At 32.7% G+C, this 18,831-nt stretch overlaps 2 protein-coding genes across 2 annotated transcripts; one reads left to right on the forward strand and one right to left on the reverse strand.

The window, feature by feature from the left end:
- The first annotated feature begins 7,628 nt into the window (after positions 1-7,628).
- LOC131601225 (mitochondrial arginine transporter BAC2-like) lies at positions 7,629-10,002 on the forward strand. Its single transcript, XM_058872998.1, has 2 exons — positions 7,629-8,525; positions 9,235-10,002. Exons 1-2 carry the CDS (start codon positions 8,289-8,291, stop codon positions 9,916-9,918), a joined length of 921 nt encoding a protein of 306 aa, XP_058728981.1. The 5' UTR covers positions 7,629-8,288; the 3' UTR covers positions 9,919-10,002.
- Positions 10,003-11,998: 1,996 nt separating this feature from the next.
- Positions 11,999-13,307, reverse strand: LOC131606175 (pyridoxal 5'-phosphate synthase-like subunit PDX1.2). Its single transcript, XM_058878445.1, has one exon. It carries the CDS (start codon positions 13,063-13,065, stop codon positions 12,148-12,150), a length of 918 nt encoding a protein of 305 aa, XP_058734428.1. The 5' UTR covers positions 13,066-13,307; the 3' UTR covers positions 11,999-12,147.
- Between the last annotated feature and the right edge of the window lie 5,524 nt (positions 13,308-18,831).

Consider the following 18,831-nt stretch of genomic DNA (forward strand, 5'->3'; position numbering starts at 1 on the left):
AAACTCAGTTCTAAAATATGTTATTTTACAGCTCTAAGTATATTTTCAACGAGAGAATAAATTAAAGAAAATTATCTTTGTCAAGTTGTTACAACACATAGGACACCACAAATATATTGTTGTTTTGTATGACTTTCTCTATGTAGAAATACTCGTATTGTGTTTGAAATGTAATTTAATTGGTCATGATATAAATGTTTTTTGAGGATATAGAATTGAAGATATTGTAATCAATAGTATTTTGAAACAACAAATTAGGTATATAAATATGACAAAAATAATTTAGGAGTAAAATGATAAGAAGTTCAACAACAAATCCTAAGAATACTACTACTAATTGTTAGTCTAGCCATATCCTAAAAGATATTATACAAATAATAGAATTTTCTTATGAAAAAGAATGAGCTTATCTTTATTTTAATGCGAGATTCTTGTGGGAACACATAATATTACTTGAAAAAATAATTTTTCAATCGACATCTCTATCAAGTATAAAGTATGTTGTGTATTCCCCATTATAATAAGGAAACAAGAAAATAATGAAGAAACAAATGTAATCTTAAATGAATCTTTCTTTCCTTCAGTGTATTTATATTATTACTGATGGCATCAACTGTCAATCAAGAAACAATATCATAATGTAACTATATTTATCATCTTTCCTATTGTAAGTTATACAAATCAAAAACAAATAAGTAACTATTTTATTGGATATAGTTATCATCTTTCCAAGAATATGTTAGACAAAACTAGGAGTTCATTTATTCCCCTTAATCTATGATTATTAGCCTTAAATATTGTAACAACTTTGTATTTATTGAAAATGAATGGAAAAGAATGAAACGAAAGTTGCTGACATGGTATCGGAACTTACTTTTTATTCTCCTTGAACGACTCGTCACTTCCCGAGTCGATTTCCCAAAAGTTTTGGAGTTTGTTTTGATTTTTAACGTTTCGTTTTGTTGAAGAAATAATTTCTTTAGATGGATGGCTAATCTTCTCTCTGCTTGTCGTTTCTCATTCTGTGTGCTTGAATATCGAGATTGGATCATAATCTACTTTGGCTGATTCTCTCGTTGTTGGTTGAGGTATTGGTCACATATACCCTTCCTCTTCCTCTCTCTTTGTTATGACTTGGATTTCTCGAATGTTTGATAAAATGGTTCAATTAAACTTGTGAAATCTTGTTTTTTTTACTTGGTCAACAACACCCCATTTGTTTGCTCTTGAAAGTCCCTATTTCGATTCATGTCCATGTTCGTTTCGAAATCGTTTTTTATAATTAAAGCATTAACTGTTTGATTTTCTATGTTGTCTATTGATTTTTGTCGTTACGATTCTCGATTTTTAAAAATCTAGATATTGATTAATGGTCAAGTTTGGATTTTCAATCATTTATGTTTTTGAGTTTTTAGGTCTCGGTTGCCATCTATTGATTTCATATATTCTATTGATGTTGTTGCTTTGTGGTCGTAATTTTTGTTGGTTGTGATTGATTCTTGTTCATTTTATTATTATGTGTTTGTTATGATCGAATCTTATTTTTTGATATTTTTGAAATCTTAGTATTGAAGGGAAAAAATCCCACAGTCTATTTTGTTGGGTCCTGATTTAAATCGAGAACAAACCTCCTTGTTTAAGTTGTTTTGTCACTTAAATCAAGTGTTCATAAGAAACTCTACCTTTGTGTTTTCTCTGTAAATTATCTAGAAGACAATTATAACTATATGGAATATAATTCAAACCCAAGCATACCCAAATCCATTTAGTAATTATATTTTAATGTTGATAACAAACTAAGAACTTTATCACATGTCTACATCACTGAGAGTAGCTAGTTATTCATTTTTTCCAACACACAATGACTTTAATCGTTTGGAATACATGTACCGTTTCTTAGTCAATGATAATTTGACGAAAAAGTATAAATTAATAATTAATTAAAGATGACCCGACGCCTAGTTTCTGAACTAAACAATCGATGTATCCACTTGAAACAAATTTGGTGCGACACTAGCTTGTTGTGTCAAATTTTATCCTTCGGGGAATTTAATCGCATAATTATAAAATTAGTTGCTTAAGTCCAAAACTCAGTTCTAAAATATATCATCTTACGGCTTTAAAAAAATATTTTCAATGAGAGAATAAATTATAAAAAACTATATTTGTCAAGTTGTTACAACACATAGGACACCACAAATATATTGTTGTTTTGTATGATTTTCTCTATGTAGAACTACTCGTATTGTGTTTGAAATGTGATTTTATTGGTCATGATATAATTTTTTTTTTAAGGATATAGAATTGAAGATATTGTAATCAATAGTATTTTGAAACAATGAATTAGGTATATCAATATGACAAAAATAATTTAGGAGTAAAATGATAAGAAGTTCAACAACAATCCTAAGAAAGCTACTAGCGATTGTTAGTTTAGCCATATCCAAAAAGATATGATACAAATCATAGAATTTTCTTAAAATGATAGAAGAAAAAGAATGAGTTTATCAATATTTTAATGCGAGATTATTGGGGGAACACTAACAACAGTCAATCAAGAAACAATATCACAGTGTAATTTTTTTTATCATCTTTCCTATTGTAAGTTATATTCATTTATAATAACACCTTAGACTACTTCCGGGATGATCGACTGACCCCACAAACCAACACGGGTCCTTTTAGACTCACTCACACGCTTTTTGGGAAACTTCCCAGAAGGTCACCTATCCTAGAATTACTCCAAGTCAAGCACGCTTAACTATGGAGTTCTTATGGAACGTGTCACTAAAAATAAGATGCATCTTATTGATATAGGTAGTACCAATCAATTCTTATAGGCCTTCCTTCAACCATGCAATATCTTCTCTGCACAGCCTCCGGATCTCCCTTATTCCGATGTGGCGACCACTCCTCGCCATCTTTGGCCCTGAGTGTTACATGTGATGCAACCACCCGTAGCCGTCTTCGGCCTCGGGTGTTACATTTCTAGTGTGATGTAATCGACTACAAACACGTTGTAGTCGCTTACATGCCTTCGTTGTTAATGTGGTAATTTATTAATGCCTGCATGTTTCCTTGAAAACTCAAGTTTTAAAGTTTATTTCAGTGGTTTCTACCTTTTTAATATAGAAATAAGCCATCTTTTAATTATATGAGTTTTTATTAGTCTTTAAGTGATATTTGAACTTTAAATTATCTATCAGATAAAGACAAATCACTTAAAGACTTTAAACCTTAACTTAATAATTTTTCCATTTGCTTTTGATCTTTCATTGTCTTCGCCTTTTTCTTCTTTGTTGATATTGTTGTCATTAACACTCAGTTAAGTTCATTAGAGAGATTTTCTTCACAATACAAGCATCACTCAAATAGTTGCAAATCCTATTTTTCATGAATGTGTGGAACTTTGTTTTGTAGGTAATGCGCTCAGAACAAAAACATATGCTTTGGATGATGACAACCACTACGATGAGAAATACTATGATGACAACTACTATAGTGACAACACTAATGGCAATTATGATAAGTCAATCATTAACACTTAAGGGGTTAAAGATGCATATCTAAGTATTGTGGTTTGATGAACTTGACTATCCCATGAGGGAAAATTAAATGGAAATAATATAAAGCCTCATATCAAGAGATATCAAGCAGTGTTAACATAAAGAGTAGTATCTAGCAATGGCTTGTAGAAAATGAATAATCTCCTAATTTAGTGAGTGAGTGAACATATGTAAAGCAAAGGGGCTTTCTCGTAAAAGCACAAGGCTAAAACACACACTAAAACTTTTTTCAAAATGATTTACCAAAAGAAAAGACTCTAAAAAATATTTGGAATTTGTATCAGATGAATTAGGTGCTGTCAAAATAGCCATGGGCAAAAATTTTAATTTTCTAATATGTTAGAGCATATGCCAAATCGATTATAAATACACAATCTTATGGACCAAACTAGTTTAAACGCACCTAGATTATGTGCAATGACTAGATATTTTAACCTTCCATTTTGAGAACTTACAGACTTATATTTGCATCATCTAATTGATTATCAATATGCTCTAAATAGAGGCTCCTTTTTCTCATTCCAAACCATCTAGAATCGTGTTTTGACATTTTCATCTCTCACACTCCCTCTCTAAATTTTTATTTAACTCTCTCTCACTAAATGTTTTAGCCAAATGCCTTTGCGAGAAAATTTCCTTTGTGGGTGAGGTTATATCTGTAAGTATGGAAAGGGTAGAATTGTAAAATTCACCGATAGAATATTTTGTATACACATTGGTTGAATATTGTCTATTTAGGGATTTATTTAGGTTATAAGTTCATCCTATAAACAACTTATATTTGGGGATTTTGTGATCTTTCCTAGGTTTGGTTGAAGATTAGTCAGTGTTAAAATCTTTATGGATTCTTGGTTAGCCCAGTTAAAACCCAGATATGTTAAAGCTCACCCTGACATTAAAAGCTTCATAGATCTGAGATCAGTTCAGTTAAGATCTCATAGATTTTTTGTTAGCCTAGTTAAAACCAAGGTATTGAGCTCAGATTTTTTGGAACTTGAAGACTAACCGCTCCAAGGTTTGTGTTCGTGGAAAGAAAACTAACTGCTTCAATCCACTGTTGGGAAGGAACATTGGCCGCTTCACTCTCAGCAATTTATTGAAGAAAATATGCAAACGTCCACATCCATCGTCTTGTAATATTTGGTTGAACATCAACCATCATTTTTTTGTATAGGGGGTTCGTGAGTCTTTCCTACTAAAAGCTCTCAACTATTATTGGAACCCTCAAGATCAATTTTTGGGAAGAGGAGTAGGTCCTTTTGATTTGAATGAACCTCTTTCATTCTTGGTGTTCCTCTTTCCCTTAAACTTTATTTTCTGCTGCTTAGTTTTTAAAAATGATTTTAGACTCTAATTTTACTTCCTAAAAGTTTTCAAAACATAGTTTTTCCAAAACACACAATTCACCCCCTCTTGTGTGTGAAGTCTCGAGTCCAACATAACGCACCAAGCATATCGAAGTTATTTGTCACTCAATACGAGATGCATATGATGACTAACTTATATTGTTCCTCGCGTCAATACTCGGTTTCAGTTTGTTGATATTCTTACCAAGTTTGTTATGCGGCCATATCATAAGTTTATTGTTATCAAATTGATGTTCATTAAAAGTTATGTCGATTTTAGAGAGGATGTCAATTAAGAAACAAAATTATGGTGTAGTTATGTTTATCAACTTACCTAAATATTTTTTTTGTGTAAGGAAGAATTAATGTAAGGGAGAACTAAGAATTCTCCAACCCGATTACACAGAGACACGGGAAAACTCGGCAAAAAGAAAAGATTACAAACCAATTACTTCTACGATAAAAAGTACAAAGAATCCATGCAAAACTCGTAGAAAGAATAATTGGGGTGTGTAATTTTTCACAAAACGACTATCTCCAAACCAAGTGCTTAATATTCCAAACGGTATTATTCACATTCCAAACTTCCTTCCGGAAACAACTTCCGTTCCTAACCAACCAAATAATCCAAGTGGTAGCAAGCTAAACTACTCCCAACTTCCTATCTTTCACCTTTTTGCTATGAAAAAAGAAGTGTCAATCTATAAAATTCGACAAACACTCTTTGTCTACCATATCCCCTTTACCAACCCAAAAAACAATCTCACTCCAAATATTTTTCACCACCAAACAACTAAAAAATAAATGATTACTAGTTTCCAAACAATATCCACAAAAAATGCACTTTAATTAGGAACAAATCGAAAATTAATTTATTCCCTTAAATTTATAATTACTAGCCATAAATATTGTAACTACTATATATTCAGTAAAATATATAAGCAAAAACATCAAGCCAAAATTACTAACACAAACATAGTTGATCGATGACTTCACCTAGGGCAACTGCCTTGGCTTACTTGTAAAAGGATCTTATATTTACCATGAAGTTTAAATAACATATTTAATTGATTATTTAATTAATTGTTCAAAATATCATACTCAATATTGTTTATTGATTACTATAATCTATAGTGTAAAATCTTTCTAGTGTTCCAATCTTTTGAGTTGTTAGACACTTCTTAGGTTGAAGTACTCCAAAAACTTCCATTAACAACTCTTATCAATAAAAAGAAATTTATGTCACTTCTCTTCCATTCAAACCACACAATATTTAACTGAACAACTCAATCATATAAAAGGAAAAATTATTGGACCACACTCCAAAAAATCAGAATTTGTGGAAACTAAATGCCACCATATGTCACACTACCCAATGAATCTGCGACTTGCAAACTTTTTCCTTAAAGAAACTAAAAACCTACAACAACATGACACAAACAAACAAAGTTTTCTGCAAACACTCATGCTCCTCCAACCCTTCTAACTTATTTCTATATATACAAACAAACAAAAATTATGATGACTCCTCTCAATTTTTAATGTAATATTATGTTATAATTATTAATTAACTAAAAAATTAATTAAATACCTAATTATTATTTTGTTCTAATAATAACATGATACTATCACACTTTGCAAGTGAGTAAATGAGCATTCAATATATAAGAAATAGTTTTATATTGAAAGTTTAATTCAATGCTCTTTATATAGATTTGCACTTATTAATTCTTCAAGTAATGTGACTTAGTATGGTGTTCTCAAGTCAAGTCCTATGTCACTTGTCACTTTTACATCCTCCTTGTCGGACACCAGCTCCGAAATTGGAACCGGCACCGAGGATGTGGACGTAATGGCGACAAACCACCACTTATGGCTATGGTCGTTACTCTAGTTTGTTATTTTCGAAATCGAATAGTAGCAATACTTAGTGGAAAGAGTTGCAATACTTAGTGAAATTATGTGTTTATCAAGGGTCGCAATTTTGTAAAACTAAATTATTAAGTTTATATTTCGGATTCAGAAAAACAATAATTTTTCTTATCTTCGAGTTTTATCTATCTTATGTAAACTCGAATAAGGCCGAATTATCTTGAAAATTCTTGCGTGTAAACTCTAAGACAATTTAGAGTATTTCAAATACTACTAAGAAAATATTCATATGCATTAGACATGATTCTAATCTTGATCCATTTAACTTAGAATCAATTTCTAACATATTAGTCCTTTTTAATGCAAATAGAAAAATACCACATCTGAAAGCTCAATAGATAAGTGTGCATGGACACCCGACCGAGCGCGAATTCAAATATGCGACATCCCACTTTTTTTTTTATTTAAAAGGTCAAATTTTGGTCATTAAACAACTAACCTCAAAAATACCATATTTTGAATAATAATTCCATCACAAACAACACAGAGTTGCTTCACTCGCAGTTACACGTCTCTTGATTACGTGGGAGAATGAAACGGTTAAACCAACTTTTATTGGAACCAACACAAAAGTTTCAAAACTTTGGTGAACACTAGGCTGGAAGGAACCAAACTCTATTTAGACAGCCATGATTGAGAACCATTCCACATGTTAACCATGTATTGGTCACATGATTCACTTGATGTGTTCTTTCTTGTCCTTTTCTTAGGACTAGGATCATTTGCATCAACTCTATCACATAACATTATTCTCTACCTTCCTATCTAAATTAATGATCAAGACATTTGCAACTTTATTCCCATGACTTAAAGTTTAGGTAAGTTAAGTTTCGAAGTCTCGTCCTGATTAGATCCAACGGCTATCATACACGCATCTCAGTATTAACCGTTGTTACATTGTTTTTCATTCTCTCGTTAACTTGAATGTCGGTGTTAATCCTGCAAGTCAGTCCACTGTCTATCTCATCGTCATATAGAAAACCTTGGAATAGAAGTTAAAAATCAACCACTAAGATTATTTACTATTGTAAATGTGTGCTTGTATTTTATAATACATCAAAAATAGCAAAAACAAAATAGCCACCGGTGCCTTTTGTTTTTGCCTTTATATAAACAAAAGCTGAGGTTAGCATTGAAACATTTTTTTCATCTTTCCATTTTCTCTCCAAAATTATATATATTGTAAATTAAAAGATCTGATTTTGATAGAAAAAAATCATGTATATAGTAATATAGGAACGTATAGGAATTGGTTTCTGTATGAGGAAAAAGTAACAATTTTTAGATAGAAATTTTTTTTTTGTAGAAAGTGCCCATAATTGAAATCTTCATAAAGGTAGAATTTTTATGTAGTTTTTGTAGATATTTTCATTGATAACATTGTTTGGAGACAAGAAAATCAAAAGGGTGGTTTTAGTTTTTGTGGAATGAGAGTTAGGAGAGGATGGATTTCTGGCCAGAGTTTCTTGCAAGTAGTTCAGGTAGAGAGTTTGTGGCAGGTGGATTTGGAGGCATTGCTGGTGTGATTTCTGGTTATCCTTTGGATACTATTAGAATCAGACAACAGAGTTCAAAGAATAATGGTTCTGCTTTTGGAATCCTTAGGAAAATGGTGGCTAAAGAAGGAGCAGCTTCTTTGTACCGTGGCATGGCTGCACCATTAGCATCAGTGACTTTTCAGGTAAAGTTTTGTTCTTTTTATGGATGTTGTTAGGATTCTTGGATCTGGAACATGTTCTTAATTGGGTTTGTGTCTTTTGATCTTTCTTGTTTTTTCAGCTATGGTTTTGTTATGTGTGGATTCTTTCATGAAACATCCTTAATCTTGTCAACTTTTTCATGATTTTGATTCTTAGGAGAAAACTGTGATTGGGTTGTGAATGATGTGGGAATAAAATATTGTTTGATTTGGAATATACTCATTGATGAGAGTGCTTAATTCCTTTTTGTGAATGCATCATGGATTTTATTAATTTTTTAAAATTAGTGATGATGCATTTTGGATTTGTCTTTTGAGTTGTTTAGATAAAGGATTAGGATTAGATTAAGATTGGGATTAGTGACTTGCTGACACATTTTTTCCAACTTAAGCAATATTAAATCATTTTAAACTGACCAGGTGAAATGTATCAGAATCCACTTTATGTAGGAAAAAAACTAATTGTTACATGGGTGAGTCCTCTGTAGCACCGACACATCTGGAAAAAAAATTCAATGTTTAAGTCGGTGTCGAATACTGACACTTATGATTATGTTTAATTGATTTATTTTTTCAAATTATTACAGATATCAATGCGTTAGTGTTAATGTGCTGTCTGGTTTCTGTATGTATCTGTCAAATGAAGTTTTCACTGTCTTTCGTTAATAACTTTCTCGCTTTTCTGTGACAGAATGCAATAGTTTTTCAAACATATGCTCTTCTATCAAGAGCATTTGATCCATCTGATTCTGCTAAACACCCTCCATCCTACAAAAGTGTCGCATTAGGCGGAATCGGGACAGGAGGACTTCAAAGTTTATTGTTATCACCAGTAGAACTCATCAAAATCCGACTTCAGCTGCAAAACACAAACCAGTCAAAAGAATCAACAACATCAACAAGTCCTATAAAAGTAGCAAAAAACATATGGAGAAAAGAGGGTCTCCGCGGCATATATCGAGGACTCGGCATAACCATAATGAGAGATGTACCTTCTCATGGAGTTTACTTCTGGACATATGAATACATGAGGGAGCATTTCCATCCAGGTTGTCGAACAAGCGGTAAAGAAAGTCTGAATACTATGTTGGTGTCCGGAGGATTAGCGGGCGTGGCGAGCTGGGTTTGCTGCTATCCTTTTGATGTTGTGAAAACAAGACTGCAGGGTCAGACACCATCTGCTATAAAATACAAAGGAATTTACGATTGCATCGCGAAAAGCGTTAAAGAAGAAGGTTATCTTGTGTTGTGGAGAGGTTTAGGAACTGCAGTTGGCAGAGCTTTTGTGGTGAATGGTGCTGTATTTGCTGCTTATGAGTTTTCATTAAGGTTTCTGTTTAATAATGATAACATTCAAATGCAGGAAACACTTTAGGATGATAGCAAGTGTACTAAAAAATAATCAAAAGCTCAACTTAGCTGTTACATTCAATATAAAAAGATTTTTATTTTACCTTCACACATGGTATAATTGGCAAATATTTGTTCTCATTCAATAGAATATTGACTATGATATGTAAGTCTTAACTCAAGTGATAAATATCAATATTGGTAGATCAATATCATCTTGGGTTCAAACATAAAATCTCATGGTTATCACCACTTCGTATAAAAATAAAAATAAGACGGGGAGGACAAAAAGGAGGTGGGGCGAGGTGAGTAATGTGTCCTACTTAGGGCGAGTTTGCCATGTCTCCCTGCTTTATAGGGGTGGCTTACTAAGCACGTTCCAGTAGTTAAATAGAATTTTCTTGATTGTAACTGAACAATCTAAAGTCTCATGATTGACTAGCCACATATCCTACATTTAAGGACTAAGCCATCCACCATGGGTCAAAGTCAAGCTCTATATGGCCGAGTTTATTTATAGAAAAAAAGGTCGTCATGCAAGGTCAAGGTACCACTTATTCACATATCACTAACCTAAAGGTCTTCTCTTGATTTATCGCATGTAGGATCACTTTTATTTTACTCACTTCAAGTATAGTTGGCGCTTACTATAGAATCCGGTAAAACTTACTCAGACCACCCTGTTTTCTTTAAACTCTAAATTAACTCATTCTTTGTTTCTTAATCATGGACACAAGAACTACATCTATTTCTAACGACAATAAAGTCCCAACAGAACAGGGATGGAGGCCACTGTGGACAAGTTATGCCTCCAGAGTCAAGCCATGCAACTAGCGTTTAGAACATCCAACAACAACAATGGGATAAAGGTGAACAGGAAGGCATAGAGGTGTTGGATCCCTAACCACTTTCTCCTGAGATCTAGGACGCCTAGGTTCCGCATAGTTTTAAGTCCTCCTCATTCGCGATGTTTGACAAAAAAAGTTATCCTCAAGGGCATGTTACCTCCATCAACACACAAATGACAATAATTGGTGTGGTATAACTAAATGCATAACCTCAGGAGGTGAGAATATCATCAAGAACCAGAACTCAATCAATCAAACTAAATGATTATAAAAGGTTTCCAAATTAAGTCATAAGAGAAAATAGTGACCTAATTGAAAAAACTATGATGGCTGAAGTAGAGCTTATAGATCATGTTCAAGCCGTAAAAAATGAGAATTGACAAGGTGCAATTAATGAAGAGATTAAGACCAATAAAAAGAAAAAAATCTGATAACTAGTCAATTATTTGTGTAAGAAAGCAATAGATGTCAGGTGGATTTACAAGCTAATGTTAAAGTTGAATGGTAAACATCTTGAAAAATAAAATATATTAATAATGAATATTTATTTATCATTCTATAAAAAAATACAATTCCAAAGTCTTTTTTTTCTTCAAATTCTCCCCTCCAAAGTCTTTTCTTCTCCTCTCCTTCAAAATCTCAAACAAATGAGTCATTCACCATTGATCAAAACTAGACTATATGGTCAAAGATATAAATACATAACTCAATAGTTAGGTCAATGTATCACTTGTTCACATACGAGTAACCTAAAGGCTCATTGGATGATTTATCACAAAAAAGGTCATGTCAATTATACTCACCGCAAATACAATAAATTTTTATAATTTTTATTTTTAATAGTAATTTTATAAATTTTGTGTTTGATCTATTATTTTTTTCTCTCTTTGACCTCTATTCCTCTTCTATCTTTTTTCTCTCTTTGACCTCTTTTCCTCCTCTTCTCCTTAATTTCTTTCTTATATGTGTTTTTTTTTTAAGATCCCCTACATAGACCCAAATTATTCCACACCTCATTCATCTATATATACTTGATGAATTCTTACTAAAAAGAATCTTCAAATAATTAACATTTAATACAAAATCAATAAAAAAAAAAAACTAATCCATGGGGTTCTTGATGTAATTTAGTGTTATTATTATTACTACTAGTATTGTATAACTATAAGTGATTTCTCCAACTACTCATCGCCCCCAACATAGCACACATCTTTAAAATAGAGTGTCCAAGCCACCATACTCAAAATGTAACAAAGAGAAACCAAACAAAAAAGCTACACATTATCATCACCAAATGAAATTCAAAACAACCAAGATATGCAAAACAATGCAGAAACATTCAATCATCATCATACACAACCATGTAATGCTATTATCACTGTATATCAACACAAAAGAGTGAAAAACTAGACATTTTCAGTATCAAATGACCCATCTTCAATCCTATTATCACCAAGCTTAACACCCATCATCATAGTTTCAACCAAAACATGAGGATCATTGTAATTCTTAACAGCTTGAACTATACCCTTAACACGATTAAAAGCATCTTCATAATCAAAAATCTCTGATCCCACAAACACACCATTACAACCCAATTGCATCATCAATGCCGCGTCGGCGGGAGTAACAATCCCGCCGGCAGCAAAATGCAAAACAGGAAGCCTCTTCATCTGTTTGGTTTGCGCTAGAAGATCATAAGGCGCTTGGATTCTCTTGGCGAAAGCAAAAACTTCATCATCATCCATGTTATAGAGGACTCGCAATTCTTTCATCAAACACCTTACGCTCTTGACGGTTTCGGAGATGTTACCTGAGTTTGTTAACTCTCCTTGAAGCCTTATCATGATTGCGCCTTCTCTGATTCTGTGAAGCGCTTCGCCAAGGCTGCGAGCGCCGCTTATGAACGGGATTTGGAAATTGTGTTTGTTGATGTGATTCTGATCGTCGGCGGGGGTGAGAATTTCGGTTTCGTCGATGTAATCAACACCGATGGCTTGGAGGATTTGAGCTTCGACGAAGTGGCCGATTCTTGCTGCTGAGATGACGGGAATTGAGAGGGAGTTTTTGATGGATTTGATGAGGGAAGGATCTGACATTCGAGATATGATGAGTTTTCCGGCGGGGATTTGGTCGAGGACTGCGACGGCGCATGCGCCTGCTTCTTCGGCGATTTTGGCTTGGGCGAGATTGGTGACATGGAGAATTGCGCCGCCGCAGAGGGATTGGGAGAGGGCTAAATTGAATGAGTAGTGGCTTTGGATTGGATCGGTGATGGAGGTGGTGGTGTTGTTGTAGACGGTGACGGTGGTGTCTTGTGCCATTGGGAACAAGGTGTTTGTGAAAATGCGTAGGTGAAGATTGGAGTTGAAATTGTTTGGTGATGGGAAAGAAGAGAAGAGAAGTGAGGTGATTAAGTAAACTGGGAGAGAGAGAGAGAGAGTGAGAGAAGGATCTAGAAGTTTGAGTGTGGGTTCTGGAAAATTCAAAGAAGAAAAAGAAGACTTGTGTGAGTTGAAATGATGAGAGATGAGTTAAAGTTCAAAACTGTTTTTGTGATGGAATATTCATGTAGATTTGTTAGTTATTTAAGAGAAGTTAGTTAGTTATTTATTTGGAGTCTCTTATAGAAATTAGTTAGGTAATTATTTAGTTATTTAGAAGGGTTAATATCTATTTACTTCAGTCATATGGGATTTTTTAGAAAAATTCTGTAAAAATAAAAGTCACATGAGTCATCAAAAATGCTGATGTGTCAATGTTTTTTAGATTTTTCCATTATTTTTTATTTTCATATGTGTTTAGTCACTTTTATTTAGACAATTATACCCTTAGATTAGCAACAAAACCTAATTCTAAAAAATATTCACTTCGTCGCCTTTCCATTAAGCCATCGTTGTTAAACTTAATCCCTAAATCTTCATAACCAAGATTTTTGATAATGCATGTTCAAATGTCATTTATGGTATGAAACATTTACTTAAAAATCAGGTTCGTTGATTCATCCATCGGATTCGCGTTGTTGTGATGGTAACCGATTGCGACTTGTTGGAGCGACAAAGACAAGTCTCTTGTTATACTAAAAAAGATACGGTTTTCAGTAACTTTAGTGATTCGGATGCTTGAAATATGTAAAATTTACCTGGTCCCACCTTACATGTGTTTTTTTTCGATTATTTATTCTTAGATTACTGTGTCTTTGCAGAAAATTGGGTTATTATGTGTTGTCTTCCACCATGGGGGAAATTTTGTATAAGATAAGCATGTGTTTTACAGAAGAGTGAGTGAAACCTTCGTGGAAGGGCAAAACTCTAATATGTGGAGTTACTTTGAGCCGTGAGCTTAGTGAAAGACTGGGGGTATGAAGGGTTCAGGCTTTGGAGAAAGATTCAAGGAAGGGATGAAGAGTTTACTCAAGTCATTGATGATGTACAATCTGTAGAGCTTGCTAATCACTGCATAAGTGGTAATGTAGATGGGCATATATGGGTTGAACATGGTATTGATCAGTTTAGTGAGCGCAGTGATGATGACAACTCTGATGATGATGGAGGCATAAGGTTCAATGATAGTGAAGAAGACAAAACATTTGAAGTAGATGATGAAGAATTTGTTCAAGTTGAAGTAGATAGACCGGAACCAGGTAGTAGGTTTCATGTTAATGGGAAGTCTTTTAGATTCAACAGAGTGGCATCCAAAGATCCTAAAAAGATGAAAGACATGGACAAGTCACCCAAGGTGAATGTATTGGTTCCTACAAGTTTTATGGGGTCTAGTTCAAGCAGGAATAATGTAGGAAGTAAAGAGGTGGATTATGATAGTGAAGAACTGGATAGCTTTGACCCTGATGAAAGTTGTAACACCTCAAATCTACCCAACGGTTTAATAATAAAATCAGAGTGCAAAATTCCAAAATTCAACATGAGGCGTCACATTACGACATTAAAACAATTACATATCTCAGCTCATTATAATAGATACGTAACATATGTCAATAGGAAGAACTCATAACCAAATGATTCTTCAAAACCAAATCAACTTTAAAACAATACAGCGGAATCATAAACTCATAAACTTCAAAATGTTAGCATCTTAGTCTAACTTGAAAACAACAAGACATAATCTTCTTCATAAAACAACACATAGTTCAAACTTAAATATAATAAAAGGAAACAAGCGTCAATCCACCGAGTGTTACGTATCAGAGAAAAAGACACCAACTCGAGCTACTAACGGTAACGGCTACTCATCTTCGTTACCTGCATGTTACCAACAAAGGGTAACATTCAAACAGGAGGAGTGAGATATCAAACAGTATAAAAAATCGTATGATAATACTTATAACAAAGATAAGATCATACACAATTCACCACTTCTGAACTCAAGCACTTTCATCACAACAATCATGATATCAATCAATCATAGTAACAAATTAAAATTGCAATTATGTCATCAACACATATTAATATTCACTTCATAATCATAACAATTTCAAAATGCAACTCATTATGCGACTCTACATTATGCATATGCATGGGGTACCATTTTTAGTAAAACTCTCATCGTCATTATTGTCATTTGGGTCATCGTCACTTTTGTCATTTCAAGACCATCGTCGCTTTTGTTGTTTTCAGGCCATCGCCATTTATGCAATGGATGTGACTCAATGATGCAACATCCAGAAAATACAACATTCACAACACTTCACAACATCGACTAAACATCATCAACTCAATTTCATTCAACGACAACAACAATATCATTACTATTATAGTAATTCATCACTTCTCAATCATGTCACTATGTCATATCAACATACAACATCATTTCACTTCTCTATACATCATCATATCGGAAAATAAGACTTAAGAAAATTATCCAAAAATCATTTCAAATCAATTTTATTAGATACGAATTAATTTCAGCTTTACGGAGGTTCAAACGGTGCATAAAAAGGAGTTACGGATCAAAAGATACATCAAGTAGAAATTTCAAAAAGTTTTTGACAGCAAAGTTCGCTTAGCGGGCCACAAGCGCGCTAACTACAACTAAAATTAGTAGCGAACCATCTTCGTAGCTCCGCTTAGAGGACCAAACCTGCTTAGCGGACTCCCTAATTTCACAATTTGTTCACAGACTTCGCTTAGCGGACTAGATCCCGCTTAACGGGCGTGCGATTATGCAGAAAAATAACAGCAAACTCAGTTCTGCAAAAAAGCTATCGCACACCTCAAAATCACTTTCAGTCAACAATTAACAACAATTATAACCAGCATTGGACATCTATTAACAATAATCTATATCAAAATCATGTTTAAAACACAAAATCATGGAATCTAGCATAAACCCTAACAGTTCCCAATTGCAATTCTTCCCCAAACATGGATACTAGGCATACAATCAAATCTCCACCATAATCTATCATCATACAATCCCTTATCATAAAAGAATCTCACCCTTACCTCGGTTTGAATTAAAGACAACTCTAGCTTCAATGGAGTTTTGCCCTAACTTCTTTCCTCTTCTCTTCTCTCTTCCTCTTCTTTCACCAAATGACTCTTCTAATTTTCTATTTTTCAAATTCTCTATTGTTTCGTTAATCTTACTAACTTATTATTACTAATGGGCTCTAATTAACACCTCTCACTTATCAACTCTAATTCTAAGTTAGGCCTAATAACACTAACCTCACTAAATCATGTTATTTCTACTAATTCCCAATAAAATAACATAAAACCAATTAATCACATAATTAACAACTAATTCACACAACACACAGTTAAATAAATAATTGAAATAAAAACGGGTGTTACAAAAGTGACAGTGATAGAAAAAGATCAAGTGAAGTATAAGATGCACAATCGGAGCAAGTTCCTACTACTGTGTCTGTACCAAGTAAAGTACAATATGCACAACTTGAGCCAAGTCAGAAGAAGAAAAATAGGCTTTCCAAATCTGTTGATAAGAAAAAAAATGGTTGTTACTCAAGGATCTAAAAGGAGCAGTGATAGGTTGAAAGTTGTTTGTATGGCTAAAAAATGTGATGGGCATGGATCAAATTCAGATGCACCAATGGTTGTTGATGAAGAAGAAGAAGCTGTTGTGAAGAGACCAAGAGAATGGGAAGATATTTATAGGAGGATGACTCATTAGTTGGGTTTTCTCTATGTGTCATTTATGTTTAATATGTCCTATTTTAGAACAAGTATGCTTGTTTGCTATGTCTTGTTTTGGAACAACTATGTTAGTTTGTTGTATCAATGGTTTGAAACACTATTTTGTAACAACTAGGTTTGGTTACTATGTCCTGTTTTGGAACAAATTTGTTATGCACATAATGTGCCCTTTTGAAATTATTTTATATGACAATTATGTATCATTTTCCATTAGTTCGGTGATATGACAGCATCACGTTACAGATCAACATTACAAAATTACATATTTCACTAATATAACATAATTACATTACAAAACATCTGTCATTAGTTCAAAACACAGTAAAACATCTTTCATTGATATAACACAAATACATTACAAATCATCTTGCATTAATTCAAAACATAACTAAAATCTATTGTTTGTTATATAACCTTATAACAAAGAACAACCCGCTACAAATAATTACAACTATCAGAAAATTCATCTTCTCCTTTAAGTCTTCAACCTTTTTCTTCAATGCCTCCATCTTTCTCGTGTCCATTTGCTACAAAAGCTCCAAAACTTTTTCATCTATATTTGCTTCTCTTTCACCAAAAAAACTCATCGTGCCAAAAAAATAACTCACAATCGTCTTCTTTACCCCAAAACTTACCCTTCCAATACTTCCTACCACATGGGAGATTATGACTACATGGAAAATAAAAAATAATGGAAAAATCAGACAAACATTGACACAGCATTTTTGGTGAAAAAATCAGACAAACATTGACACAGCATTTTTGGTGATTTAGTCTGACAAAGATTTTAAGAGATACTTTTTCTAATATTTTAAGTACTCCATGTGACAGACTTTTTACAAATGTTTAAGGAATCCACGTGACTTTTTTTATGAGAGTTTTTGAAAATGCCTCTTATAGCAGCGGGTAAATAGGTATTAATTCTATTTAAAATTTATTATAAATTGTAGTTAGTTATTTGGTTAATTCTAGTTTTTTTATACGGAGTTAACTTTTTAAAAATTTTATTAAATTTATCATTTACTATGTTACTTTTTTTTTAATAATATAAAATTTTTTTTAATTTTAACTAATTAATCTATAAAAAATTCTAATTAGCCAATTAATATAAAAAAATTATAATAAATTAAGTGCATAACAATTTATGCCAAATGTGTTACAGGAAGACACTGAAAAACTAATTTATAAAAAATTTAACTAACTAAATAATTGATTTATAACTAATACTTAATCCACCAACTTCTACGCTGTGTTACTGCATAGCAGTTTTAATTTTTAAATTTGTGAGATGTTGTTCATTATAATTTTTTAATAATATTTTTTCAATTTCAAAATAATCTACATTATTCTTTAATTTACTTACTAAATACACCATAATAAGAATGATTTATGCAAGGTGGGAGAAATAATATTTGTTGAAACAGCTCAATTCATTACTTCCACTAATTTGATGGCATTCACTTAATGACTTTGAACTGAAAATAGAAAGAGAAGAAAATTAATTGAGAAAGATTAGATGAAAAAAATTATGAAAATTGCTCGTGTATTGCATAAACTGTTATGAAAATTATAAAAGTTATGAAGCATCAGCATGGATCAAATGGGGGATCTAGACTTTTTTTTTTTCTTTATTATCAATGTAGACATTTATAGCAATGTTTTTAGATCAATGGTTGGACATGCTATAATTGAATTGCTAACAAACTGGCCAAGTGGTTGATGCATGAGAATTTAACCGGCCACCCTTTTATATTTGGCATTCCGCTTTATTTAATAACTTTAAAAATGTCTCTGTTTAAAATTAAATTTAAGTGTGCGTGCGAAATTTTCAATAATAATTCAAAAGGTAAAAACAAAATTTTTGATAATGTATTCCTAACTGGTATCAATTAATATCGACTTTTCAAATATTTT

This window comes from Vicia villosa, linkage group LG5, assembly GCF_029867415.1.
Source record: "Vicia villosa cultivar HV-30 ecotype Madison, WI linkage group LG5, Vvil1.0, whole genome shotgun sequence".
Classification (NCBI taxonomy): Eukaryota; Viridiplantae; Streptophyta; class Magnoliopsida; order Fabales; family Fabaceae; genus Vicia; species Vicia villosa.